The following is a 26,922-nucleotide window of genomic DNA, read 5'->3' as shown; positions in this document are numbered from 1 at the left end:
GAGCACTGCTAAATCCACCTGCATTAGTGGTGGGTTTCCTGGCCCTGCCTCCCACCCCATTGGGGGTGGGTTTCCCTGGGGCCATCAGGAGATGGGGATACCCCAATGCATAGCTAGGGCTAGCAATCTAGACGACAGGCTCGGGGCAGCGCCCGGGCTGGTGTCAGGGGCAGGCTGCACAGGGCGGAGCCAGGCTGGGCAACGCGTGTAACTGCCCCTCTTGCAGATCCAGCGCGGGCACCACGGGGATGGAGGAGCCAGATTGCATTTATTCATCTCCAAAGTCAGGGAAGGGGGGTAGATTTCCCCGCTTGGCGCCCTCCTCGGGGCGGCCTGTATGCTGGGAGCCGCAGTCAGGCTTAGAAGGGCCTGGGAGCGGCCGGGGGACACGGGGTTGGGGACAGTGGATCGTGGGCAGATCACTGAGCATGTTTTTCCATCCAGAAAACGGTGACAGCTGTGCAGTGGGACGACACACCGTTGATCCTCAAACGAGAGTGTGACTGCTCATCCTCTGGCTTGGCCGAGGTGGAAACTGGAGCCGTGACCTCCAGAGACCCAGCTGCGTGGCTGCCGCTGTGAGACATCAGGTCCAGCGGCGGGACGCTCGGCTGTGCACAGACGTGCGCATGCGCGGGACTCGGCAACCGCGGCGCCACGGCGCCCTCTTGTGTCCACGGTGGGAATCACCGGTCTTGCAGGGAGACGGACTCTGGAGAGTCAAGTGGCTCCTGCTGGGTGATGCGGGCGCTGGCTACTGGACAGCAGAGTCCATCGGGGGCAGATCGTCTCAGAAGTGTGAGCTCGAGGGTGCGTGACAGTCCGAGGGGGTGATAGCCCCCCCAACAGTAACAGGTCACATCAGGACACGTGGTCATCTGAGGCCCAGAGCAGTGAGTGAGCGCCCGAAGAACAGCAGCGAGCCCTGCGTGAGGCCATGCCTAACACTGTGTGTGTGGCATGCAGCAGGCGCTCAACAAATGCTTGTGGAATGGGAGTGAGTGCATGAGTGTGTGTGCCATCTGCATGTGCAAGGAGGTTAGATGTGGTAGCCGGATCGTCACAGAGATCTACACGGTCTGACCTTCCAGCCAGTGAGGGCCACCCTCAGAAAGGACCCACGTCCAGGGAAGATGGAGGCACCTTTGAAGGCCTCACTGCAGCTCCGGCCGCCAGTGAGGGACAGACGGAGGGACAGACAGGGGCCTCATGTACCCCAATATGGCCCAGCCCAGCCCAGCCCGCTGCAGGCCTCCTCCTGGGGCCTGGAAGCCTCCTTTCGGGCAGTGTGTCTACATGACCTCCAGCCTCGCTTGAAGCAGGCAGATCAGAGGCAGATGGCTTTGGGGGCTGGATGCCTGGTCTGACTGAGGCCCTCCCCCAACTGCCTGGAGACGGGGGAAATGAGAAAGCCCAAGGCAGGGCTGCTAGCAGTGGGATTTCACACAGGGCAGGAGGTGCGATGCGGGACACACACCCACACACACACACGTGCACTGTGCACTCACCCCCCAGGTCCCCACTGCCCCAGCCCCAGCCAGGTGGGCCAAGCTAGGGGCTGAGGCTGGGGAAGCGTTCCAGGCCAGGCTCGCAGCCCACCGGCAGGGTAGCTGCCTCGCTGGGCGGGATGTGGTGGGTCATGTAGCGCTTTCCCATGAAGGAGCCGATCCGCAGCTGCTCCGGGGCCTCCTCCGGCCACCACAGGCTGGAGCTGGATTGGGGACAGGGAGACGGGCTGTGGGTGGAGTGTCTCCCTGCTGGGTGGAGCGGGCTGCCGAGCTCCCATAGCCCTCCTCCTGCAGCCTCTGATGTCCCTTTCCTCCCTGGGAAGACCAGCTGGAGGCCTACCTCCTCCAGGTGGCCACCCTGGCTCCCTGGGTATCAGTTCATTGAAACAACTGAGGGCTCACTGTCAGGGAGAAGGGCCCAGGCAGAGCAAGGTGGCCCCGTCTATGAACCCATCATCAGAGGACCTGCTGGACTGCCTCCCTGAGCTCCTAGATGAGAGACACTCAGGGTGGAAATTCCCTGCACATTGCTGGAAGGGGAACCACCCAACTCAAAACTACAAGGCTTCCAGAAGGTGCTGGGCCAGAGAGAGAGCAGGGGCTATGGGGGGGCAAGGGGCCCTCCGGGGGTCGCCACTCACAAGCGCACGCTGGAGGCTGCCAGGAAGGCCAGGAGCAAGAGGCCGGCCAGAGAAGACAGGATGGAGGTGATGATGATCATGTCTCCACTCCGCCGCCCGGGCCACGTGTCGATGGAGCCTGGGGACTTCCCTGCACACACAGCGGCTTTCAGAGGCTGCCCTCGGACCGCAGGGCAGTCACCTCCCCGCCATGCTGACTGCCTCACGTCCCCAGCCGGCACCCTGAGCCCGCTCATCTGCCCCTCTCTGCCGCGGCACTTGCGCTCTGCCAGCCTCCGCCGTGGTCTCACCGGCCGGACTGTTCCCACCACCCGTGGCAGGCAGAGGGGCAGCGGAGCTCAGGGCCGACCGGGTGCTGCCCTGTTCCCTGGAGCCTGGCATTCAAGGCCTTCACGTAACGAGACCCACGCCCCCTCCCCTCCTGACCCGTCTCTGCAGCCTGTCTCCCAGGCCTTCCATGGGACACTCGGCCTTTGACGTGCAGTTTTCTTGGTCTGCTGAACCGCTGGTCCTTGGCGCTCTGCTGAGAGCAGAATTCCCAGGACCACGGCTCCAGCCTCTTTCTTGCCCTGGCCCCTCTTTTCTACCCAGCAGTGCCCAGCACAGGGCTGGCTCCCTGAAGGAAGGGCAGACTATTTCTGTCCAAGATGGGGCTTCAGCCTAGGGCACCCAAGGGTTGGCAAACATTTTGGGGTGGACAGAGCTGGTGTCTCTGCCCAGGGGGCTGACCCAGTATCTCACCCTCTAGTGGGAGGTTCTATTTAGGGGGTGGCCAGGACTTGGATTCTGACTCGGGGGCCCCAGTCCCATGGTAGCCAGGGGAGGGGCCGGCTGAGCACGACCAGGGTGCCAAAGTTGGCTGGCCCACAGGGCACACTGGAGTTGGAGCGCCCAGCCCTCCACGCTACCTTGGCGGAGAGCAATGAGGTCGGACCACCTCGTCTCGGCCTGGGGTGAGCCCCTGGAGTTCGTCAGCAGGAACTTCACCCTGGGGGAGAGGACCAGGGGTGAGGCTCTGAGCCTCGACTGCTCTGGGCAAGGCCCCCACCTCAGCCAGGCCCCAGGCAGCCCATGACGGCCAGGCTGTGGGCCTGTCATGTTCAGGGGAGGGGGGCGCCCTGTGCTAAGCACCCCGAGACCTCTCTGGCCACAGCAGCCTCTGCCACCAGCACTCAGCCATCTGAACCGTCACTCTTCAGACACCCTCTCTGGTTCAGGGGTCCCCGTGACTAAATGCCACATACGGGGGCTTCAGGGTGGCTCACAAGGGTGTGTGAGGCCCCAGCCCCTCTTCTCCGGAGGAAAACTGCTGGCTGTGTGGAGTCTGCAAGGCTTTGGAAGGCCCCCCAATAGGAGGGGGCACCCCTCCTGGCAAAGGCCAGGAGGGAGAGGTGTGCTCAGGGCGTGCTCAGAGACCAGGATCAGGGGAGTGGGCAGGCTGAGCTCCGAGGGCACCGCCCAGAACTTGAGTTGCATCTCTGTTCGGGGTGGGCGCTCTGGGATCCAGGCAGGCTGGCACCTGCTACTGACGGGAGCCGGCTCTCGTGGTCTCTAGGGACAGGGCGGGAGGCTGAGTCAGTGAGTGGCCACTGGGTCAGAGGGTGAGGGGCGTGGGCGTGGAAGGCGGCTACACTCTGCCCCGCCGTCCCTGTGGCACCTGCCGGTTCCCCCAGCCGCACTTGGTCACCCTGAGGATGTCTGGCCTTGTCCCCTTGCTCGCTGGACCCCTGCTCTCCCACCCGGGTTCCACCCTCAGCCCCAGGCTGACTTTCCTGCCAGACCCACCTGTGGTTGGGGGGGAGCGGTCTCCAGCATTCCCCTCCCCACATGCTGGGCCCATCCCCTACCGGCTCTGTGATGCCCACCTCCTCGTGGAGGCCACCTGCCCCTCCAGGAGATCCAACCGCACACAGGAAGATACCAAAGCTGGAGAAGGGGAGGGGCTGGCTCGGCCTGCAGCCGGGAAGGGGCGGGGCCAGGACAGAGGCCTGGGCGGAGACTGGGGCGGGGGTAGGGTGGGGGGCAGCCCTGGTCTCAGAACCCAACCCCCACCCTCCCTTTCCCAGTGCAGCTCCCTTCCAGGTTTCAGGTCAGGCGACTCACCTGTAAGGCCCCGGGCCCGGGAGGGGGGCATTGCAGTAGCGAGGCTGATGGAGGTCAGCAAGGCAGCCGGCGTCATTGCCCACCCTAAGCACGGGGGCGCGCCCACTGCCGTCCGCAGGGTCCTCACAGGGCAGCTGGTCCATGGTCAGGGGCAGTGTCATGTAGTGGCCATCAGTCAGCAGCCGTGGGGAGGCTGGGATTTCAGCCAGTGTCTGGGGGTTCTGGAAGACCCTAGAGGCTGCAGGAGGGAGGCACAGGCAGCTGGGGCCAGAGGGCAGAAGACAGGTGGTCCACTCCCATAGCCCTGCGCCCTCCATGCCTGAGAGCCCAGAGTGCCCCTCCAGACACAAATCAGACGCCACCACTCAGATCCACCACAGGATAAAGCCCGAACTCCCCATTCACACCGAGTTGAGCGGGGCTGCCAGGGCCCTGGAGCTGTCCTCAGACCCACCCGTCACCCCAGGCCCCAGACCTGCACCATGACCTACCGTTGCTGAAGGCCACCACCAGCCAGACAGTGTCGGCAGCGCTGGAGTGCCTGTCCAGGACACAGCGTGGCTGCTCCAGGGAGAACGTGGTGGCCGTGACCTTCCCTTCCAGGTCCCAGGAGGTTATCCGCGGCGTGTAGGGGATGAGGTCTGGGGCCGTGGAGATAGGTGTGAGGGTCCAGGGCCCACTGCCCTTGGGGCTGCCTCTCCTGGTTGGTGGGGGGTGGGGGGTCCCAGGGTCTAATCACTCCAACAGGTGCCCCAGCCCCTAGGGTCTGGCCAGGTGCACCCCTCCCGGGACCCCTACTTACCCAGGGTGAGGCAGGGCTGGGGCCAGCCCAGCACCACCAAGAGCAGCAGCCAGAGGCGAGGCTGCCTGGAGGGGAGCCCCATAATGGCCTGCAGCGCACCCACCAGCCTGCTTCCACACCCACAGCCTGGGGCTGGTCTGGCCAGCCCGGGCTGCGCCTCTCCCCCGCACACCGTGGGCCTGGAGGAGCTGGTTAGTCAGGCTGCCCTGCTGGCCAAGGGCTGGAAAGACCTGAAAATGTAAAAGCACCCCACTCCGCCTCCCAGCCCAGCCCACCCCAGGGAGGGGGCTGGGCAGGGCTCTGGGCAGGGGCAGGCCAGGGCTGAGAGAGGCCCCTGGACCCCCGGGTGCTGGCCAGGTCACCCCAGAGGCCCACGTCTGAGTTTGGGTCCCACCCAGACCCCCAGCCTTGGGGAGGAGGGCCACATGCCAGGGATTCCTGCACCCCGAGTACCAGGAGCCTCCCTCTGGCCTTCCATCCCCACCCAGAGGAGGAAGGGGCCAGCTCTAGCTCCCTCAGGGCCCAGTGGTCCTGCCCTCCCTTCACAAGGCCACATCCTCCCTTAGTTCCTGTGATCATAGAGCCCAGACAGCTGGCAAGTGCCCTGCTGACATCACTCCCTTGGGTTCTCACTATATATGTTTTTTTTTTTTTACTTTTTAGAATTCTTTTAAATTTTCATTAATTTTTTTGGCCACACTACTCAGCTTGAGGAATTTTAGTTCCCTGACCAGGGATTGAACCCAGGCCCTGGCAGTGAAAGCACCAAGTCCTAACCACTGGACCACCAGGGAATTCCCTATAGTGGGTTAGTCGCTCAGTCTTGTCCAACTCTTTGCGACCTCACGGACCACAGTCCACCAGGCTCCTCCATCCATGGAATTCTCTGGGCAAGAACACTGGAGTGGGTTGCCATTTCCTTCTCCAGGTAATTCCCTATATGTATTTTTAAAATTAAGATATTATTCACATAACCTAAGATGTCCCTTTAAAATGTACAGTTTAGAGGGTTTTGTTTTGGTGGGGTTGTTTTTTGGGGAGGCTGTTTTTGTTTTAAACAAGAAGGGATTTTTATTTACAGGAATTCTGGAGAAAGATGGCTGCTGGTATGGGTTTGGTCAAATGACATTAGGGTCCATGCCTCTAAGATTCTCTCGACCTTTTTTTTTGCCATACCTTACAGCTTGCAGGATTCTTGTTCCCAACCAGGGACTGAACCCAGGCCAGGTCAGTGAAAGCAGAGTCCTAACCACTAGACAACCAGGGAACTCCCTCTCTTGGCATTTTTTTCTCATTGCAGCAAGGTGGCTGCTGTGGCTTCAGGCATCGTGTTCTCACTCAAGGTAGGAAGAAGGGAGGAGCAGGGAGGTGTTGCTCAAACTCTTTTATCAGAAAACCTTACACTTTCCATATAACATAAGCCCTGTAGACTTCCTTTTAAACTTCATTGCCATAAATCACCAGATTCTAGAACCTTATCACCCCAAAAAGAAACACTGTACCCATTAAAACGGTCACTTCCCATCCCCCTTCCCCCCTGACAACCACTGATGTACTTTCTGTCTCAGTGGACTTGCCTCTGCGGGATATTTCATATAGACAGAATCACACAATGTGTCATTTTCTGCCTGGCTTCTTTCATTTGATATAATGTTAAGGCTCATCCATGTTGTATGTGTTAGCATTTCGTTCTTTTTTCTAGCTGGATAGCATCCCATTGCACGGACAGATCGTATTTTGTTCATCCATTCATCGGCTGATGGCTCTTTGGGTCGTCCCACTTCTTGGCTATTATGAACGCTACCATGGCCATGTTTCCAGTTCTTGGATATTTATCTAGCAGTTTACTGCTGAGTCATATGGTAACTGCTTCTTGTGGCACTGGTCGCCAGCTTTCCAAAGCAGCTGCATCTTACATTCCCACAAGCGCTGGACAACGGTTCCACTCTCTCCACATCCTCACCAGTATTTATTTCCTATATATTTTATAATAACCACCCTAGTGGGTATTGAGTGGCAGCACTTTGTGGTTTTGATCTGCACTCCCCTAATGATGTTGCTTGTCCACCATCTGTGTAGCTTTTTCAGAGAAATGTGTGTTCAAGTCCTTTGCCCGTTAAAATTGAAAATTTTTTTTATCATTGTGACAGTTCTTGATATACTGTGAATACAAGACTCTGATCAGGCAAAAGATGTGCAAACATTTTGTTCCTGCTCTCTGACTGCGCTGTGGGGGTGGGAGCCGAGGGTGAGGGTGTGGCACTCAGGTACCCATACCACCCCTCTGCCCTGTGAGCCCTGGAGCGAGTCTCGCTGTGGAACCTAACAGCGTTGGGCTCCAGCTTCTCTATCGGGGCCTCCTGGCCCTCCCCAAACCAACTTCTCCACAGGGCAGGGGGCACGATGCCAGGGGCTCACCAAGCTGCCTTACTTTCTTTTCACAATCAGAAGAGGAAAGAAAGTAACTTCTAGGTGAAAGTAAATACTCTAACATACGCTGATCTTTGTAACAACAAATCATAAAACAGAATTTAAGTTTCTTTCTTAGGGAGAAAAGGGCTTGTGAAGGCCATAAGCACACCCCCCCACCCCCACCCCCGCTCACCTTCAGGAGGCCTAGGAGTATTGGATCCTCTTTCTAAGAAGACTGGGAAGAACTGGAACCTTGAGGGCGGGGATCAGACCAGATTTGGCTGGGATTCAGTCCCAGCTCTACTACTGTGCCCTTAAACCTCCGTTTCCTCATCTGTAAAGTGGACACAGCAGTACACGCCCCCACATGAGCAGCACTTAGAAAGTCAGAACCCGCTTAGAAAGTCAGAACCCCTGAGGAAGTAAATGGGAGGAGCTGCGGGGTCTCCCTGGCAGAGCTGCTGAAGGCCCACTGCAAGGAGAGCTGGGTGGGGCCAGAGGAGCTGCTCGGGTCAGCGCCCGGCTCCTGGCCTCCCCGCAGCCTGTGTCTCATTTAGGAAGAAACAAAGGTTGGACAGGAAGCCTGGCAGGTCCATTCCTTCTCTGATGCAGCAAGACGTGTGTGGGCTGGCCTTCACACATACACACCCGTGTACACACGCAGTCTCTCCAACGGCAAACCCACAGGGCCCACGGTCTTTGGCTTTAGGGCATTTATTGCAAACAGAACATCTGAGGTATGAAAAGCTGACCCAGACTCAGGCCTGCCCCGGCGGCGCACACGGCAGGCAGCCTCTCCTCACCCCGGACACTGGGGGCCCCACGCAGCCTACGGAGGACGGAGGGGCCCACACACTGAGGTAGCGGCATCCGAAGCCTCCACATGTACGACTCCCAGCCGCTCGCCCGGTTTCCACAGATAACCAGGCCTGGCAGGCACAGGGAAGGGGACGGGTGGGCATGGGGAGCCTGCACTCCACATGGAGCCCGCCGTTGTGGTGGACGAATGGGGCCAGCCAGGCCGCAGGTCACTGCTGCTCCAGGCAGTCCTCGGTCACCCCCTGGGCGGCCAGCTCAGCCAGCACATTCTGAAGGTAGTTGGGGTCGGGGTAGCCGTGGCCTGTCACGTTACGGTCCATCTCGGTCTTGTGGTGGATCTCGTTCCACACCACTGTGTCGGTCTCCCCGGTGGTGCTGGATGTCCCTACTGTGAAGATAAGGCGCCTCTTCCAGGCCACCTTCAGCAGCTCCAGGACCTGCCCGAGGGGAGGGGATGGGGCGGGGAGGGGAGGGGATGGAGGAGGGGAAAGGGATGATGTGTAGGGGGGGTGGGGGGTAGGGGGGAAGGGGCAGTGGGGAAGGAGCAGGAGAAGGCTATGAAGGAGTGCTCAGAACAAACCCTGGCTGCAGGGGCTGGCCTGGAGGGCAGACACTCCTGACAACCCCCTCACCTCCCTCAGCCTCTCCGCGCCCTTGGGGCTGTCCCCACCCAAAGCCACCACCCTGGCTGTTCTGTCTGCCTGGAATGCTCTTCCCCAGCCTTCTCATAGCTGTTTAGTTGTGTCCAACTCTTTGCGAACTCATAGATTGTAGCCCCCAGGTTCCTCTGTCCATGAGATCTAGGCAAGAATACTGGAGTGGGACGCCACTTCCTTTTCCAGGAGATCTTCCTGACCCAGGGATCGAACTCACGTCTCCTGCCTTAGCAGGGAGGTTCTCTACTGCTGAGCCACCTGGGAAGCCCCTCCTCTGAGCTGGGAAGCCCCAAATCAGGACTCAGTGCAGAGGCGGCTCCACAGGCCACCCCCATCACCCAGGGTGAAGAGGCCCCGGTTCCGCCCCATCCCATCACACTAGGCCGCAGGAAGACCCCTGTCCTCCCCCCAGAGCACCTGTGGTCAGGTCGTCTCTGCCTGGATGCCCCATACCCGGACGCCTAACCTGCAGCAGGTCCCCAGGAAGGGGCAGCCCACACCCCAGCCAGCCCGCAGGCTTCATCCCCTCCTCCTGTTGCAGTAAGATGGGCAGAGGCAGAGCCGGTGCGGCCACCGAGCTAGCTCTCCCGACCCAATAGCCACCCGCTGCTCAGGGGCAGCCAGGCCGGACTTGCCAGCTGCGGGGCAGGGGCACGGAGGCTGCTCCCAGGGGTGGCAGCCGGGCCTTTACCTTGCGGCCCTGGGCGTTGTCGGGAAGGTAGCACTGGCGGGGAAACCCTCTGGCAGTGAAGGGCTTTCCAGGGTTGGGGTGTTCAGGGCCCTGCAGGAGGAACACAGATGGTGAGAGTGGGAGCTGAGGGGCTCGCGGGCTGCAGAGCTGCTGGGACAGGGCCCCCTCTCCCCAGCCACACCCCGACACCTTCCAGGCGGGGCTCCTCCTGCACGCAAGTGACCAAATCAACCGCTGTCTCCTGTCTCGCTCTAACGACCCACCGTGCACATGGCCTGCCCACACCTGCCCTCCCTGAACCCATGCTGCTCTGCTGGGCACCACACACCCTACGGCCTCCACGTCCCTGAGGAAACCAGACCTGTCAGAGGCCAGACCGGAAGCTCCTACTTCACTGGCAACCCTCTGGGCACAGGGCTCTCTGGACTGGACGGCAGGGCCTGCTTCACCATCCCTGGGGCGCACAGCACCTCCACTGCTCTCTCCGGATGGAGCAGGGCCCCGAGACCATGGCAGCAGGCTACCCAGAGGGCGAGGGCTGGAACCACGCTCAGCCCTTGCTCTGCCCTCAGCCCATGGAGACACACCATGCTGCTGCTGCTGCTGCTAAGTCGCTTCAGTCGTGTCCGACTCTGTGCGACCCCATAGACGGCAGCCCACCAGGCTCCCCTGTCCCTGGGACTCTCCAGGCAAGAACACTAGAGTGGGTCGCCATTTCCTTCTCCAATGCATGAAAGTGAAAAGTGAAAGTGAAGTCGCTCAGTCGTGTCCGACTCTTCGCGACCCCATGGACTTCAGCCTACCAGGCTCCTCCATCCATGGGGTTTCCCAGGCAAGAGTACTGGAGTGGAGTGCCATTGCCTTCTTCGGGAGACACACCATGTACAACTCCAAATCCCCCTCCTGCTTTGTGGCTCTACTGCTGTCTAGAATGTTTCTAATTTTTCCAGTTTCACTTTGAGCACAATGTCACTTTGGAGGACAACCAGGGGAAAGCACATAATTGGACAAAAGCAAGGGACAGCCTGTCCTCCTGTATCTTCCTAGCCAACGAGGCTCTGGGGGGATGCTGAGATCCCCCGGTCCAAGGCAGAAACCTGAGGAGCCCAGACTCTTGCTGGGTCTCCACTGGGACCTGCAGCTGAGGTTCCTGCTCCTCCACACCCCACACAGGTCTGGGTCAGCCCACTGAGCTGGTCCCTCAAGAGCGGTCAGGCCTCACTGCAGGCACCTCTCTGCCCTGCACTCTGCCCCTTGGGAAGGTTCCTGCTTGTGGGCTCCCCAGCCAGCCAGCTAGCCCAACAGAAGCTCTTGTTTTTCCTGGTTAGATTCCTGTGGGCCTTCTGCCCAGTACAAGTCCAGCTAAGATGCCTCCGCCTCCAGGAAGCCCTCCCTGGTTCAAGAAAAGGCAGGGGCCATCTCTTTGCTTCCACAACCCTAAGGGCTGGATGGAGCCCCCAGCACGAGTGCCTCCTGATTGCTGGGAGTCTGACTGGGCAGCCGGGCCCCCTCAGTGACCCCGGGGGACAGAGTGGGACAGGAAGAGCCCCAGAGAGGGGCCGATTCCAGAAAGATCCAAGGAGGCTCCTCTTGTGCCGTGCCCCTCACCTGAATGCCGTGGGGAATGTTGTAGACTATGAGGATCGTCCCACAGTCCTCGTGGCCAGGGAGGGACATCTGAAACGTGAACACCTCCATCTTCCCCCGGGGCTGGGTCCCAGTCTTCTCCCCGTAGATCGTTTTGCAGGAGGGACATTGCAAGCTTCCATCCTGGGACAGGGCAGAAGGTTGTGGACTGAGCTGGTGGCCCTGAGAGGGCACCCAGGCCAGCCACCCCGCTGACTAGATGGGAAAGAGACCTGCAGGGACACGGGTTTGGTTCCCTGGTCACCCAGCGGGTCCTAGGCCAGTCGCCCAGCTCCCTGGCAGACTCCTTGCAAAGAAATTCAATTTTGGCAATGTTCTTGGAAAGGTAAGTTTTACCCCAGAAACTCATTATGCAATTTTCATTAAAGAGTCAAAGTACCAAGAGACTGGCATCAATTAGAGAAATTAGGTTTATAAACCAAAGTCTACACAGTTGCTGCTGCTGCTAAGTCGCTTCAGTCGCGTCCGACTCTGTGGGACCCCAGAGGCGGCAGCCCACCAGGCTCCCCCGTCCCTGGGATTCTCCAGGCAAGAACACTGGAGTGGGTCGCCATTTCCTTCTCCAGTGCATGAAAGAGAAAAGTGAAGGTGAAGTCGCTCAGTCGTGTCCGACTCTTCGCGACCCCATGGACTGCAGCCCACCAGGCTCCTCCGTCCATGGGATTTTCCAGGCAAGAGTACTGGAGTGGGATGCCATTGCCTTCTCTGCTACACAGCTGAGTCATGTTTAAAATGGAACAGAAAACCCGGTGACGGAAGGACTGCGAGGCTGGAGCCCTGGCCGGCACGCGTGGCAGAAGGATGCTGCACAGAGGACAGCCCAGGCAAAGCCCCACGGGCCTTGGCTCTCTCTGCTCCCCGACCTCTGTCCACTCTGGCTAAATTACACCAAAGGCAGGGCAGCCTGGCGTCACCCGCCACCCCCAGCCCCCTCCGCTCCAAGGCCAGGGCTGCGGACGTCTCAAGGCGGTCTCTGGGCAAGCCCCAGTCGCCTGCTCAGGTGCGGCACAACCGGGACGGGCAGGTGACCCCGATCCCCCCACCCCGGCCGGGGGCCATGGGTACCTTGTTCCCGTTGCAGTACATGGCCAGCAGGCAGAGCAGGTGGAAGGTGTGGCTGCACTTGGCCAAGCAGCCCACGGCCATGGGCCCGAAGGTCTTGCTGTCGGTCACGTCGCTGTACCCAGACGCCACGGACAGCTTCTCCATACAGATGATGCAGTCCTGGAGGGAGACCCCACACGGGGCAGGCTCACCCACTGCCCCTGCGCCACAAGGGCAAGTCCTGAGGACCAGCCGTCATCTGCGGAAATGCTGGACCCCAATCTAAGTCAACCCCACAGCTCTCCATTCTGGAGGCTGGGAGCACCAAGGGGTCACTGGTGTCTGCAGCCTGAGCAGTCACTGTCACCGTGGCAGAGGGGATGGCAGGTGGCACTGAGCCTGGGGGCTGCTGTGACGCCTGGAGCCCAGGCTGAGAAGGCGGCAGAAGAGCCAGGCAGAGAGGAAAGGACAGGAGGGGCCCACAGCACTGGGCTTTCCAAGGGAAAGGGAACCTGTCAGAAGCACAAGCACAGCAACAGGCAGGCAGGAGAGAGAAGAGAGCGTACTGAAGCAGGAGCCAGCATTGCTGTTAGGGGCCAGTGCACCTGCAGGGCAGGGGTGACCTGGGTGCAGGGGAACAAAGGGGAGGGGACCAGGTCCCGGGAGGCCCTGAAGGCCATGACTGGGGGTGGGGCTTTGTCTTACACATCAGGGTAAGCAGAAGCATTCCTCCTGCTTAGACTCCTGTGGGCATTCTGCCCAGTATAAGATGCCTCCGCCTCCAGGAAGCCCTCCCTGGTTCAAGAAAAGGCTGGGGCCATCTCTTTGCTTCTGTAAGCACAGCAACATGGCAACAGGCAGGTGGCATGAGCAGTGGGTACTAAACCATCACGGCCACACATTGGCTGTGTGATCAGCAGCAGCTGGCGGGGAGGCTGCCGGGGGCCAAACAACCCAGCTGTGTCAGGTGAGCACAAGGGCAGAGAGATGGACAGACTCCTGTGAAGGGGGTGGGCAGGAGGGGAAGCCCAAGGTGAGAAGGACTTCCAAGTTTCTGTCCAAACCTTTACCAACCAGATGCTTCCTATGTTCTCGACTTGCAGGAGAAGGCGGCCAGAGAGTCCCCAGCTCTGAACCGGCACACGTGACCTTGAACCCACCCCTCAGGATTCTCCAGGGCTCTCCATTCAAACTGGAGAACAGTGGCATCACAGCCCCAAAATGAGACTCAGCAGAGACGGGTCAGGTGAAGCCGTGACGGGGTTAAAAGCAGGAACCCCAGCTGGCCCTGCCCGAAGCCAGCGGGGCAGGACTGGTCTCTGGACGAGGCACCTTCCGGCAGAGGACAGGCTGGGGGCCTCGTCTGAGCCACCCCGTTACCAAACAAAAGCAAAAGCAGCACGGCCCCCACGACACACACCTCCTCCGGGGCCGTCTTCAGCTCTTCGGTGTAGTTTCTGATCACCTGCTCTGGCTCTGGCTTTGGGGACCCTCCTAGGAGAGAAGAACATAAATGGTATCCTGAGGAGAACAAACTGGAGATGCTGGGATGAGAGAGGAGGACAGGGAGCGGTCCAAGCTGCCGGGAGGGAGGTTAGGATGGCTCAGATGGGAAGGTTAGTGTGCAGGAGAGGAGAGAACAGGCCAGGCGCAGAACAGTCCAGAGCTCCACCGGGGGCCGGGGCGGGGGGTGGGGGGTGGCCCCAGGAGCACTGGAGGAAGAGAAGCAGAGATGGCAGCTGGCCACGGCCTTCAGGAGCCACAGGCGGGGCCTCAGCCACGGCCCCGCGCACCTTCACTCAGGAGCCCAGACCCAGGCTTCAGAGGACATGCAGGAGGGCTAAAGAGCAGCTTCTAAACAAATGCCCTGGAGTGTGTTCTGGCCAGGTGATTTTACTCAACTTTCATTACTCTCAGAAGAGAGTCTGGGTAAGAGAAGTAAGTGTTCTGAGTTGTGTGTACAGTGCACGCCCGCCCTGCGGGGACATCCGTGTGCACACGACCGCAGAGACGGCCACACAGCCACAGCCAACCACGGAGCTCTTGGGCTTGTCCCTGGACTGGGGTGCCAGTGACCCACCTCCTCGATTCCTCAGCTGCCCACAGCTCCATCGCCCCGCCTCTTCCTCTCGAAACCTCCCACGCCTCCGTGTGCACCTGGGCGTGAAGCTGGGAGGGGAGGCCCTGCACCGAACAAGCCCCACCCCAAGGACAAGCACCCCCTCCCCACCTCCCGCTGCAGCCAGAGAGTCAATCAGCAGAGTCACAGAGTGGCAGCAAAACAGGAGCAGAGGGAGGGATGGGGAGACCGGCCCAGTCTGGGAGGGAGGCGCGGGGAGGCCTGCCTGCCTCAAGTCCGGGGGAGCTCCTGGTCCCAGCCTCTGAGACCAGAGGGGCTCTGGCGTAAGCCCAAGCTCCCAGCCATCAGCCTGTGGCTACAGAGCCTTACAAGTCTGAGGGCTCAACAGCGGGAGCCCCCTCTAGACCAGAGGAGGCCCGGTGACAAGCAGGAGGGAGTGGAGGGGTCGGGGCTGGGTGAGGCCAGGATGGAGTCTGGCTCTGGGATCTGGGACCAGATCAGGAGTCTGGATCTGGGACCAGATCAGGTCACCTCTGAGTCTCAGGTCACTCATCTAAAAAGTGGATCTGACGCCAGCCCAAGAGGTGAGCACTGAAAAGACATTAGCTGCTATGACCTGAGAGGCAGCTAGAAGCCAATGCAGATCAGGCACCCCCATCCACACGCATACACATCCCCAGACACAGACCTCAAGGACCCTGACTCTGCTCACTGGAGAGAAAGCCAGACCAAAGCACGATCCCCACCAGCACCAGGTGGCCAGCCTAGTACCTGGGACTCTACTCAGGGGAGAGACCTTCTAGAAAAGGCTGGTCTAGAAGGCCACTTCGGTGACAGGCCAGTCTCCAGCTGAACCCCAGAACCCCTCCGGCAAGGCCTGTCTGAGCACCCCTTCCTCTCCCGCCTCCCCGCGTCCAGGCAGCCTTTCGAAACTGACAGTAACTCTCCATGATCCACTTTTCTCAAAAGAGGGCCAGCCAGGTGACCGCCTACCCCACGAAAGGACATCTGAGCCCAGGAAGGCCAGAGGGTCTGCTGAACGCCATGTTTTCAGAGCAAACCCCGAGTGTCGCAGGAAGCGGCCCTGCCCACAGATCCAGCCCTGAGGCAGAGTAAGAGGGAGCAAGGCTAGGGGTGGTGATGGCAGCTGGGCTCTCAGGGCCACCCGTCCCTGGCTTCCCTCCTCCCCTCCTCCCGACGGTCAGAGAGGCAGCGAACTCGATCACCATGTGCCAGGCACTGCCCCTGCGTGTGTACTTCCTCTTCTTCCCACACCGGTCTGCTGGGTAGGAGGCCCACTGCTCGTGAATGCGGAAGCTGGCATGAGATCACAAAGCTGGTGAGCGAGCACTGCAAACCCAGACTGGCAGGGCCAGAGCCCTGCTCACGCCATCCTGAAGGTCCCCGAAGCAGTCACTTCTCTGGCCCAGTGAGGGCAGCAGAGCCACGGTTTTAGAAATGACAGGCGTAGAACTTACTATGCAGCAGGCCCTCCTCTTGAATTTTCTTCAGACTCACACAGCACCTTCTAACAGTTCTGAAACCCCTTCTCCCCTAGCCATGTGACGGGAATGGCATGGTTGTTGGGGGCCCCTCTGAAGCAGCCCCATGTGGGCTGGCCCCTCCTGAGACACACGGTGGCCCCAGTGGAAGGGACAGAGCTGTCCCCCCTCCTAAGCCTCGTCTTGCCTCGAACTTCTGTTTACAGTCACTGAGTCTTCAAGCACAGGCCCCTCACGCTTCCACTGCAGCACTGAACTCTGGGTCTCACAGGGGAGTGGATTCCCAGGGGCCAGGCTTGCTGCCAAGGGCAGGATGGGCCACCGAGCCCATCACCACCCCCGCAGGCGAGGGGAGGGCGAAGGGCCGAGGTGGTCAGAGGAGAGAGGCCGGTGTGGGAGAGTCAGAGGCAGCGAGGCTCGGAGGAGGCTGAGCAGAGGCCAGAGAGTATTTGTGAGCAGGAACTACCTTTCATGGACATTTTCCTCAATCTCTTAACTGAGCTGTGACTTTTAGAGGCCAGACAGGAGGCGGGAGGGCTGGCGGGCTGGGGTGCGCGGCTAAGACACACAGGGAGTCCAATGGCTGACATCAGAATACTCGTCATGCCTACACGGGGTGCAAGATCAGACATGCAGAGAGGGGAGAAACGTTAGAAGGAGCTGTCCGGCTCGTGACCGCCACAAACCCCAGCTGCACCCAGGTGGCACTGTCGATGGCCATCAGGACTCGCCCATCTCCCCGGGGAATCTAGCTACTCGAGGCTGCCAGGGCCCACCCAGACCGGCAGGGCTGAGCTCGACAATCAGTGAAATGCCAGTTTGTGAGAGCCCTGGCCCCAAGTTCCAGGAGGGTCTGAACAAGCACCCCATCAGCCTGTGCCCGGAGCATGCAGATGGGGAGGCCGTGGCTTCAGGAGGGCAGAGGGCAGAACACCACCCCAAGACGCATCCAGAGCGGATCTGGGGGGGCCGCCTCTCCATGCCAGCGTGAGGAAGGAGAGCAGAGGGCAACACAGGAGGGTGCAGCCAAGCCATGGAAAGGCGGATGGTCCGGAGCTTGCGGGTCTCCCTCTGTGCCCCCGCAGCTGAGCCCCCGCGGCCCCCGGTCGCCTGGCCCCCCGTGGGGTGCTGCCTGTTCTCCGTGCACCACCCGGCCTGTCTAGGTGCCTTCAGAGCCATTACTGGGGGAAACAGGCAGGAATCCTGCCCCAGGGTCTGCCTCCTCACCGAGGTGTCCCTATGGCCCCCAGGACCACTCTTCGGGAGCAGCTAAGGTCCCAGCCCGGAGCTCCCTTCTCTGGTCCCTCAGCCGAGGCTCAGACAGCTCCTCTGGCCGTGGTGGGAACACGGGGCAGCCCACAGCGGGAGGGGCGGCAGCAGGCGGCCACCCCAAATGGACTGTCCAATCTTGTCACTCCTTCCCTGATGCCTGCAGAGCAGATGCCCCACTCCTCAGTCTGGTGCTCCGCCCGTGCCCTAGCTGACCCTGACCCATGCTCCCTAAGGACCTGGAACCGAGCACATCCTCCTGCTGGAGGCACCGCTCCTGCCATGCTCTCAGCTACTCTGTGGTCCACACCGGCCTCCACCCTCCCCTCCCCGTCCCTTAAGCACCTCCTGCCGTGAAGAGGGGCTCTGGGCTTCCTCTCTGCCACCCCCTTAGGGAGTTAACAGGTGTTCAGAATCTGGCCTGCAGTCTGGGCACCGTGGACAGGACAGGCGGACCTGCTGCCCTCTCCAGAGGTGATCCACAGCAGCCAGGGGGGAGCTGGCCCTGGGCTCCATCAGGCCCCACCGTGGCCCCCACTGGAGAACAGAGGTTCTCAGCACAGCCCACGTGCCCAGCGCAGGACAGCAGCAGAGTCTGGCGGCCCAGGCAGCGCTGGGTGCACTGTGCCAGAGTGCCCATCAGAACACCGAGGCTGGACGCTGGGCACTCGTCCAGCAGGCAGTGCGATGCCACAGCATCCCAAGGCTGTTCCTGGGCTCCAATGTGGCTCCCCTGGGAACTAAACATTGGGTGGACTGGATGACAAGCAGGCAGGGGGTGCAGACAGATGGAAAGAGAACAATTCCTGATGGGAACCCAGGAGTTGTGTGTGCTGACTGTGATTTATTCTCCCAGAAGCCACCGGACCCTGCCCATCAACCAGACCCATCTCCCAGCTGCCCCTCCTTGACCACCCATCTAGAACGGCCACGTTCCCCTCCAGCTCATCTCCTTCACTCCACTCCATTCTCAGCACCAGACGTAACATGGGCTTCTGTCTTTGTGACTGTCTTCACTTGATCCAACCACACAGGGCAGGGCCTGGTCACAGGGGAGACCCAGTCTCTGCCTGCTGGGGAGCGGACATCCCTGAGGCCACGCCATCAGCCCCGCAAGAGGCTGGAATGGACAGCGCTGCTGCTGCTTCTAACGAAGGACCCGCTCCTCCTCATTCCAGCCACAGACAGTAAGTCTCAGTTTACACGCCTGCGGAGAAGCAGCCCCTGGCTCTGCCGGTCTGCCTTCTCGTGAAAAAGTGTGAAGGTCATCCCGCAGCCAACACGTCACAAAAGCGGCATCCAGTGGAGAGGATGGGGGAGGGACACGAGGGGCCATCACAACTTCCCCAAGAGCAAGGGCTCAGGGATGTGCCCCCCCCACAAACTCCCAACATCCCCAAACAACTGTAACAGGGCGGACAAGCACAGCTTTTCCCACTCTCATCTTGGTCTGCCAGAGCCCCCGGCAGGTCCCACACCTGGTCACACGTGCGAACTCCCCCTTTCTGAAGCCCAGTGTTGGCCTTTCGTCTAGTGACTGGGCTCAGATGCCAGCCTACCCTCCTCCTGCCCTGGCCTTACTAACCTGGCTTTGAGGCTGTTACCCCTCCCCTGGGGCTGACCGGCCTTGGGCAGGTCCTGGCAGCGTAAAATGCAGACACTCCTCCTCCCTTGCTGGTTGGGAGCCTGGCCCCGGCCTGGGGGACCCACTCCTCCCCACACCCCTTAGGGAGGGGCCCTGGCCAGGCGGCAGGCAGTAAAGCCATCCCCCGAGGCGCCTGGCTGACGGAGAGGCGGCCCCTCCTCCAGCGCAGGGTGCACGCAGCCCTTCCGCAGCGCAGCTGCTGGCCAGGAGCCTGCCTGAGAACCCCTGGGCCCAGGTGCTCACCTCAGTGAGGCACGAGTACTCCCAGATCCATGACCAAATCCACAACCACTGCCCAGCTGAGACGTCTCTCCAGCCCCTGCTACCTGGGGGTGGGCCCAGGGTCCCTGGTTCCCTGGCGCCCCACACAGCCGCCCCAGCAACAGTACAAGCCAGAGCCCTGCGTTCAGGGGAGGCGGTGTTCGGCCACTGACTTGTCTACTCTTTCCTCGCCAGGACCCACTCCTGAGCTTCAGGGTCTGTCTCCTTGACAAGCATATGGGAGGTTAAAACGCCCCAGGATCGCTCTGAGAGCAAAGGTGGCAGGGGACACAGAGAACAAGGCCAGGAGAGGGTCCCGGCCCCGAGAGTGCCTCAGCACCCAGACCACTGCTGAGCTGCGGGTAGAGGGGACCATGCTGGTATTAGGCCCTCAGCGACTGCAGGGCTGAATGGAGCCAGGCACCTGCAGGCTGGGCTTGCTCCCGCAACCTCTCTCCAGCAGTACATGTACACACGCGCACACACACACACACATACCTCAGCAGTACATGTATGCACACGCGCGCACACACACACACCCCAGTACATGTACGCATGCGCGCGTGCACACGCACACACCCCAGCAGTACATGTATGCACGCGTGCGCACACGCACACACACACCCCAGCAGTACATGTACGCATGTACACGCACACACACGCACACACCCCAGCAGTACACGTATGCACATGCATGCGCGCATACACGCACACCCCAGCAGTACATGTACGCATGTGCACGCACACACACACACATACCTCAGCAGTACATGTATGCACACGCGCGCACACACACACACCCCAGTACATGTATGCACGTGCATGCACACACACACACACCCCAGCAGTACATGTACGCACGCGTGCGCACACACACACACACACACCCCAGCAGTACACGTATGCATGTGCACGCACACACACGCACACACCCCAGCAGTACATTTACGCACGTGCACGTGCGCATACACACACACACCAGCAGTACATGTATGCACACGCACGCGCACACACCCCCAGAAGTACATGTACACACGTGCACGCACACACACACACCCCAGCAGTACATGTACACACGTGCACACACACACACACACCCCAGCAGTACATGTATGCACGTGCATGCGTGCACACACGCACACCCCAGCAGTATGTGTACGCATACACGCACGCGCACACACGCACACCCCAGCAGTACATGTACACACGTGCGCGCACACGCACACCCACACACACACCCCAGCAGTACATGTACACACGTGCGCACATACACACACACACACACAATCCGAAGTACCTGGGCTATGTGATGCCACGAGAAGACCTAAACTGGGCAGGAACTATCTAGTCATCTTTGCTCACTGTTCTCTCTGCCGCAGCAGAGGGCTGATGGCTGAGCAGGTGAGTGTGTTCCGGAGGGCTTGCTGGTTAGCATGTCCCCTCCTGGGCCCTTCCTGGCCCCACTCTCTTGTCTCCACTACATCTCTGACTGGTCCTTCCATGTCTTTCAAGTGCTCTTCTTCCTGGTGGTCCACCCAGTCTCTGTAAGTTCACACACTCCTGGGCGGGCAGACGCCCCCCTACTCCACCCCACACTGCTCTTCTGAGCTGCCCATCCAAACTCCCCCGCCTCCAGGACAGCTCCACCGGCCACAGACATGGACCCACCAGACTCGGGAGCAGCACAGTGTCATAGTGAAGAGCCCAGATTCTGAGGCCAACAAGGCCTGGGGCTGAATCCCACTCTGTCCAGGACTGGCTGCCTGGCCTTGGGAGGTTTCTGGAATTCTTAGCGCATCAGTTTCCTCAAATGTAAAATGAGAATCAAAGTTCCTCCCGCACAGAGCTGCTATTGGGATGAAATGAGTCTCGTCCTTAGTCACGAGGACTTCGCTGTTGGCAGCACACACCAGGCCTCATTCTATTCCTTCCATCTCACAACCAGTCCAATCACTGAGTCAGAAGCCCTTACCTCCATCCACTGCCAAGGCCCTAGTCAGTGGTCAGCCAGCCTGGGGCACGAAGCCTGGGTCCACACGGCCTCTCTGCCTCCAGCCTGGGCCTCTCCAGCCCGCCCTGTGCTATCACAGTGACTCACCCAGCACACGGACTGGCCAGCTTCCTCCCCTGCCTCCACCTCTAAATGACGGCGGTTCACCAGACACCTCGGTGTACCTTCATGCCACAGTCTACATTCCCCCTAAGTTAAAAAACAACTCTCAGTGGCTTCCCAACACCCACAGAAGGAATTCTGAAAACCGTTCAAAGGGGCAGGGTTAACAAACGACCTAGTGAGACACAAAAGCCACTTGCTCAAAACGTGAACTCCAGCCAAAAAAGGTGGAGGAACTCCCCAAAGGGCCCCTGTAGGGAAATGCCTAAAGCATGTCAGAACAGAAAAGCGACTCCTGAACCATAATTCAAGGTGACGTGAAAACGTAAAAGATGGAGAAAGTTGGAACTGTGCACCCACATCATCAGGTACGATCCCCTCCACACTGAGACAAATGAGGGGGCACCCAGGCTCACTCACGGGGGGAGGGACAGGTCACCATCAATGAAAAAAGGCGCTGCCCCCCCAAGGAGCCCCTGTGGGTTTCCACAAGAACACAGAGGGTCAGAAGACCCCCTCCCCACAATCTCCTCCCCCTGCCCCAAACATTCCCCACCCGCAAGTCCCACCCCGGCGGACATGACTGGACCGGAGACCACCTGCCTACCTGCGAGGGCTTGCTGGACCCGGCTGGGCTTCGGCATCTTCACAGGCACCGTGGCGGGGACACTCCGGGGGCTGCTCACTGGACCGCTGGGCAGAGAGGCACTTGGGGAGAAGAAGGGGACAGAGCTCAATGTGAGGAGCTGACTTGGCAGAAAGTGAGGAAGACCCTGGTGCTGCCGAGGCCCCTTTGCGGTTTCACTTCCCCGCAGCAGCCTCTGCACTGAGGGCTTCTGGTTTTTCTTTTTAAGAGAAAAGATCCCCACGAAGAATATCTCAAAGGACGGGCGAAGAGGTCTGATGGTCACGACTCTCGAAAGCACTTCCTCCGTGAAAATCAACCAATAAAAGTCAGACTCCAGGTGGGGCACTGGGGAGGGGAGGGAACACTGGGCAGGGAAGAACACGGCTGGGGACAAGACTCATCTTTTTACATGGTATGGATAACGAAGCGTTGGCTGTCACAAAATGCTCTCCTGGACAATCCCAAGACTCTGAAGACAAATCCTAAAAGAACTATGAGCTCACCAGCTTCACCGAAATGAGGGCTCTGTGGTAACCAGAGAGCGGAAGTCCAATAGAAACCACTCCTAGTGGTCAAGCCCAGCACCACCAGTAACGGGCCAAACATCATCAGGAACTCCAAGAGAAGATGTTCTGAGAAGGAAATTAACACCCTTTTTGTCGTTTCTGCCAAAACAGCATAGCCTCAGTCCAATCATGAGAAAACATTTGATGAAACCAAATTAAGACCATTTGACAAAAGTAACTCTTCCAAAGTGTCAAGGTTATGGAAGATGAAGAAAGACTGAGGAGCGGTTTTATCCAGAGGAGGAGGAGAGGAGGAATGACAACTGGATGCAGAGTGGGTTCATGGATCGAGAAGAGAACACCACAGAAAAAACTGATGAAAATCAGAAAAGTCCTTAGCTAATAGTCCCACACCAATGGTGAGTCTTTGGTTCTGGCAACTGCACTACGGTTATCATGAAAGATGTTAACACAAGAAGTCCAAGTAAGAGAGATGGAAACTCCACTATTTTTGTAACTTTCCTGTAAATCTATTTAAAATAAAGGAAAAAAAATTTTTTTTAATGAAGGTCTTGCTTCCCACAGTGACTAATTCCAACTCTCTCACTTGGCTTTAAGCCATTATATATGTGTGTGTGTGATTGTATTTTTACTTTTTCACTTTTTAAATATCTGTTGATTGATCTGACTGTACTAGGTCTTAGTTGCAGCATGTGGGATCTAGTTCCCTGACCAGGGACTGAACCAGGGACCCTTGCACTGGGGGCTCAGGGTCTTAGCCACTAGACCATCAGGGAAGCCATCATATTTTTAAATGGTAATAAATCCATGCCAGTATAGGTTGTGGGGAGCCCCATACTGGAGACGTCTGATGCAGATGGCCCGAGGTGCCTGCTACTCCCTCCTCATCCCAGTGACTGTGTCCTCCAGCCCTGCTCATGTTCAAGATGATACAAGACGAAGGGTCCGCAGCCCCTAACTGGAGCTCCCCGAGGACAGGGCCTGGGTTCACTGGGCTCAGGCCACAGCCAGGAGCTGGAAAGGTGCTCAGGAAACGATGGACGCCTCCAGCCTGCTGTCCTACCCTCGCAACGGCCAACAGCCCAGCAGCCACCTGCTGGTGGCAGATGCTTCTGGGAGCTCCTCCAGCCCCCTGCCTACCGCCAGCCTCAGGTCACACATGCCGCTGCTGGACGCAACGGGGAGCTGGCCGGTTCTGGTCCACAAAATCTCACACTGGCTGGTACTGGTTTTCACTTCTGGACTTTACGCTTCCTGCTGCCCATGTCTACTGTCAGCCCCAAGGGGACAATGGAACCAGGCCTGGATGCTCTGCTAAGGCAGTGGGGGAAGGGCTGGGCATGCACGACACCCGGGCTAAGGCTTTGGCCCCACTAAGCTGTTTAATTTGAAGCCACACCCACCCCCTTCCTGAGTGTGTTTCTTCAATTCTCAGGTTCTAGAAGTGAACGACTTGGAGAAGATACAGTCCTTGGAGGCGTCCTTCACCTCCTAAGCCAACTCAACAGGGAGCAATGAGCCAGAAAGTGGGAAAGCCAAAGCCTGGCTCTGCTGCTCCAAGGGGTGACCCAGCGGGCTGGGCACCACGGGCCCAGCAGGGCCAGGGCAGCGGGGTCTCCCCTTGCTGGCAAGAGGCCCATATCTGAGAGAGAAGGCCAAGGCTCAGGTTCTACCACAAGAATGAGAGCAGAAAGCAGACAGGCAGTAAGGCTTCCAACAGGCAGCTCACGGAGGAAGTGGGACCAGGAAGCGTCAAAGTTCCATCTGCCTAGGGATCTCCCGGTGTCACTTCCCCTGTGACTTTCCCCAGCTCCTCCCCCATACGTTTCTCTGCTGTGATCAGAAGGGACAGAGAAAGGATCCAGCGGTTTCCACGACGGGGACTCTGAAGAGCAGACAGAGCCTCGGAGGTCACGGATCCCCCTGCGCTGTCCGCTAAGAGCTCAGACTGGCAGAATGTTCTCTGCTGTGGGCACCATTTGCCCATGAAGTGCCCTTCTGAGAATTCCTTCCTATCAGCCCCCTGCCTGCCTGTTGGGTTCCTAGGTCTCCTACTAGGCCCTCCCTGCCTTTCCCATCTAAGAAACCATCTCCAGGAGCTTCCAAGTGGAGGTGAGAACACAAGACAGAGATTTCTCATCGTCTATTTGGACAGGATTGGACAGTCCTGGACAAGGGGCAGAGCTAGGAGGCAGGAGAGCACGGCATGCAAAGCTTCCCTCCAGTTCCCCACAGGGGACCCTCTGAGCATGTGCAGTACAAGACACTTAAGATGCAGACAGAGCCTGGGGACCCCACTGCCAGCACCCACTGAGGGGCACGTCGAGTCCCCTTTCCGAGCTTTACTTTCTCTCTCTGTAAGATGAGAATAATCCCCCAAGCCCCCCTGGGTGGCTGCCAGGCTGTGTGCAGTACGATCCAAATGCCCGCTGTGTCCCAGGTCCCAGTGGAACAAGGCGGTTCTGGAGAGTCGTGGGGCCCTCACCAAATCCTGACCAACACAGCCCTGTCAGAGCAAAGGGAAACTTCTGCAACTGCCCTAGCCAACTTGGTAATCTTACAAGGGGAAAAGAGAGACGTAGAGAGAGAACAGAGGTGAGCCGAGGGCTCACAGTGAGCGAGTCAGGAGTCAGGTCCCACTGGAGTCCAGGACCCCAATCCTACAAGTTTAAAGAGCCTGACTGATAGCAGGAGGGAGCAGGGTGCAACTTTCAGAGGCTGGGAGAACAGCGGGACAAGAACAGAGTAGATGGACGAAAATGAGAGCCATTTTCCTAGGCCAGGTGAGTGCAGGGGCAAAGACCCCCGAGACCTTGCTACAGCGAAGCTGCAACAGAGGGCTGCTCGTAATCACCACCCCGAGTCAGCAGAGAGCTAACACCTCTATTAAACAATGGCACACCCACTATTAAACAACGTGTGCATGACACATTTTGGAAAGTCTTCCATCCAACATCATTGAAACACAAGTCTTGGTGCTTAAAGGGATAAACTTCAGCTACCAGGAAATTTACTTAAACCCGGCGGCTCAGTGACAAGCACGTGTCTTCCCGATAGATTACTCACTCAGAGAAAGGCTCCTGGGGCAAGAGGCGGGTCCATCAGCTGAGGTTTTACCCGGATTGAGCAGGAAGGGATTTGAAACTACATGGGTTCCAAAAAAAGAACCCACAGGGGCTCCACAAACTTTCATTTCGCTCACTCACAGGTCCTTCCCAGGGGCTACCAGTAAACGCTGCTGGTTCCCGGTTTCCCCAGTCTGTGGCGCTGGTAACTTTCACCTGATGCTGCTGATGTTCGCTTGGCCTGGAGAAACTACACCACAGCCGCTGGAGAACTGAGGTGCCAAGTGTTTTCAAATCCTCCCAGCCCAGCTGGGTGAAGAGGTCAGGGATTAATTAGACCCCCTCTGGCTCTACAACAGCCGTTCGAGATGGCTGACTATAGAAGGCCGCACAATGAGTTAGACGCGGGAAGACTGACCCCTGCCAGTGAAAGACGCCCCTCCCCGCTCCTGAAGAGATGGTCCAAGAGGTCAAGGTGAACCCCCCGTCAGGAGGCAGGCCCCTCTGACCCTGCTTCACCTACCAGAGCTGGCTGGCGCAGTTCCCACCTGGTGTACAAGGCAGGGTGGCAAGGCAAGCAGCAACACGCACGGCCAAGCAGCAGAGTGAGGCTACCTGGCCCCGCAGCCTTCCCTTCTGGAACCTGCCTGGACGGGGCCCTCAAGCTGGGGAGGGGAGACTCCAGAGAAATCTCAGGGGAGACCAATGGGAGCCCCGTGCCAGAAGAAAGCAACAAAGCCCAAGTGGTCGCCTGGCTCCTCCCAGAATCCCAGCTCTAGAACCTTTGAGAAACCTGCCTCAGTTAACACGTCAGCACAGAAGCCCCAGGAGGCTGGGCAAAGCTGACCGAGTCGTAAAAGCGGCTTCACCCTTACTGATAACCCTTCTGGGCTGGCAGACGTGACGTGTTTTTCTCTAAAATAGACTGACCCACGTACTGGAAGAGGCCTCGCAGGGCACTGGGAGGGACTGGGTTGGCACTGAGCCCAGCATGCTTATGTCTCTGAGGAAGGCCCAAGCCTTACCCATGCTTCCAATTTCCAGAAAGACCTCAGAGCCACGAGCCCCAGCTTCAGAAAGGAAGAGACATACAGGAAGACACCAGGACCCAGTAGGCCCGCCTTCTTCTCCGCAGCGCCAGCCTCTGCACGCACCCGTCAGGACGTCCTGTCTTTCTCTCAGTCCGACTTTCAGATGGCTTCCAGAGCTCCACGTGCCCCACGCGGCCCACAAGGGGCCTGGGTTTGAGCCCAGTTCTGCCACGTCCTGGCTGTGCTGCCAACCCCGCCAGCCTCCACATGCTCCCCTGGAATCTGGGGACACCACCTACCACAGGCCGTTGGGAGGATCTGGGAAAACCGAGCCTGGCTATAACGGGTGCTTGGTGAGTGAAGCTGTCATTGTCTTACCGAAGCCGGACGGGTCCTCTGGAGAAAACACTAGAGGCCCCAGAAGCTGCCAAGGAGGTCTCACACTGGGAAGTTTCAGCCCTCCTTGTGGTCAGGAGGG

General features: G+C 59.1%; 2 protein-coding genes and 1 non-coding gene across 8 annotated transcripts in view; all 3 read right to left on the bottom strand.

The window, feature by feature from the left end:
• Positions 1 to 249: 249 nt before the first annotated feature.
• UPK3B (uroplakin 3B) lies at positions 250 to 8,029 on the bottom strand. 3 transcript variants are annotated; one of them, XM_019987984.2, is made up of 7 exons: positions 5,055 to 8,029; positions 4,744 to 4,893; positions 4,253 to 4,490; positions 3,935 to 4,075; positions 3,058 to 3,137; positions 2,150 to 2,279; positions 250 to 1,711 (listed from the first exon to the last, which is right to left on the bottom strand). In XM_019987984.2, exons 1-7 carry the CDS (start codon positions 5,134 to 5,136, stop codon positions 1,552 to 1,554), a joined length of 981 nt encoding a protein of 326 aa, XP_019843543.2. In that variant the 5' UTR covers positions 5,137 to 8,029; the 3' UTR covers positions 250 to 1,551. The 3 variants fall into 3 exon arrangements, with proteins under 3 accessions (XP_019843543.2, XP_019843544.2, XP_019843545.2); XM_019987985.2 differs by lacking the exon at positions 3,935 to 4,075; XM_019987986.2 differs by lacking the exons at positions 3,058 to 3,137; positions 3,935 to 4,075.
• On the bottom strand, positions 5,777 to 5,848 carry TRNAE-UUC (transfer RNA glutamic acid (anticodon UUC)). The gene has a single exon. It is a non-coding gene; the product is annotated as a tRNA-Glu (tRNA).
• Positions 8,030 to 8,164: 135 nt separating the features above from the next.
• Positions 8,165 to 26,922, bottom strand: part of DTX2 (deltex E3 ubiquitin ligase 2) — a 36,468-nt gene continuing 17,710 nt past the window's right edge. For 3 of the 4 annotated variants that reach the window (XM_019987980.2, XM_070780082.1, XM_019987979.2), the window contains 7 exons: positions 21,801 to 21,901; positions 16,372 to 16,512; positions 13,744 to 13,817; positions 12,345 to 12,503; positions 11,241 to 11,402; positions 9,633 to 9,722; positions 8,165 to 8,722 (listed from right to left, as the gene is read on the bottom strand). In XM_019987980.2, the coding sequence (XP_019843539.2) occupies positions 8,495 to 8,722; positions 9,633 to 9,722; positions 11,241 to 11,402; positions 12,345 to 12,503; positions 13,744 to 13,817; positions 16,372 to 16,512; positions 21,801 to 21,901 (955 nt within the window). In that variant the 3' untranslated portion in view covers positions 8,165 to 8,494. The remainder of the gene's footprint in view (positions 8,723 to 9,632; positions 9,723 to 11,240; positions 11,403 to 12,344; positions 12,504 to 13,743; positions 13,818 to 16,371; positions 16,513 to 21,800; positions 21,902 to 26,922) is intronic. The other variant, XM_019987982.2, reaches the window with a different exon arrangement.

The sequence above is a fragment of the Bos indicus genome, chromosome 25 (assembly GCF_029378745.1).
Source record: "Bos indicus isolate NIAB-ARS_2022 breed Sahiwal x Tharparkar chromosome 25, NIAB-ARS_B.indTharparkar_mat_pri_1.0, whole genome shotgun sequence".
Classification (NCBI taxonomy): domain Eukaryota; kingdom Metazoa; phylum Chordata; class Mammalia; order Artiodactyla; family Bovidae; genus Bos; species Bos indicus.
This window is presented reverse-complemented; position numbering and strand designations above follow the sequence as displayed.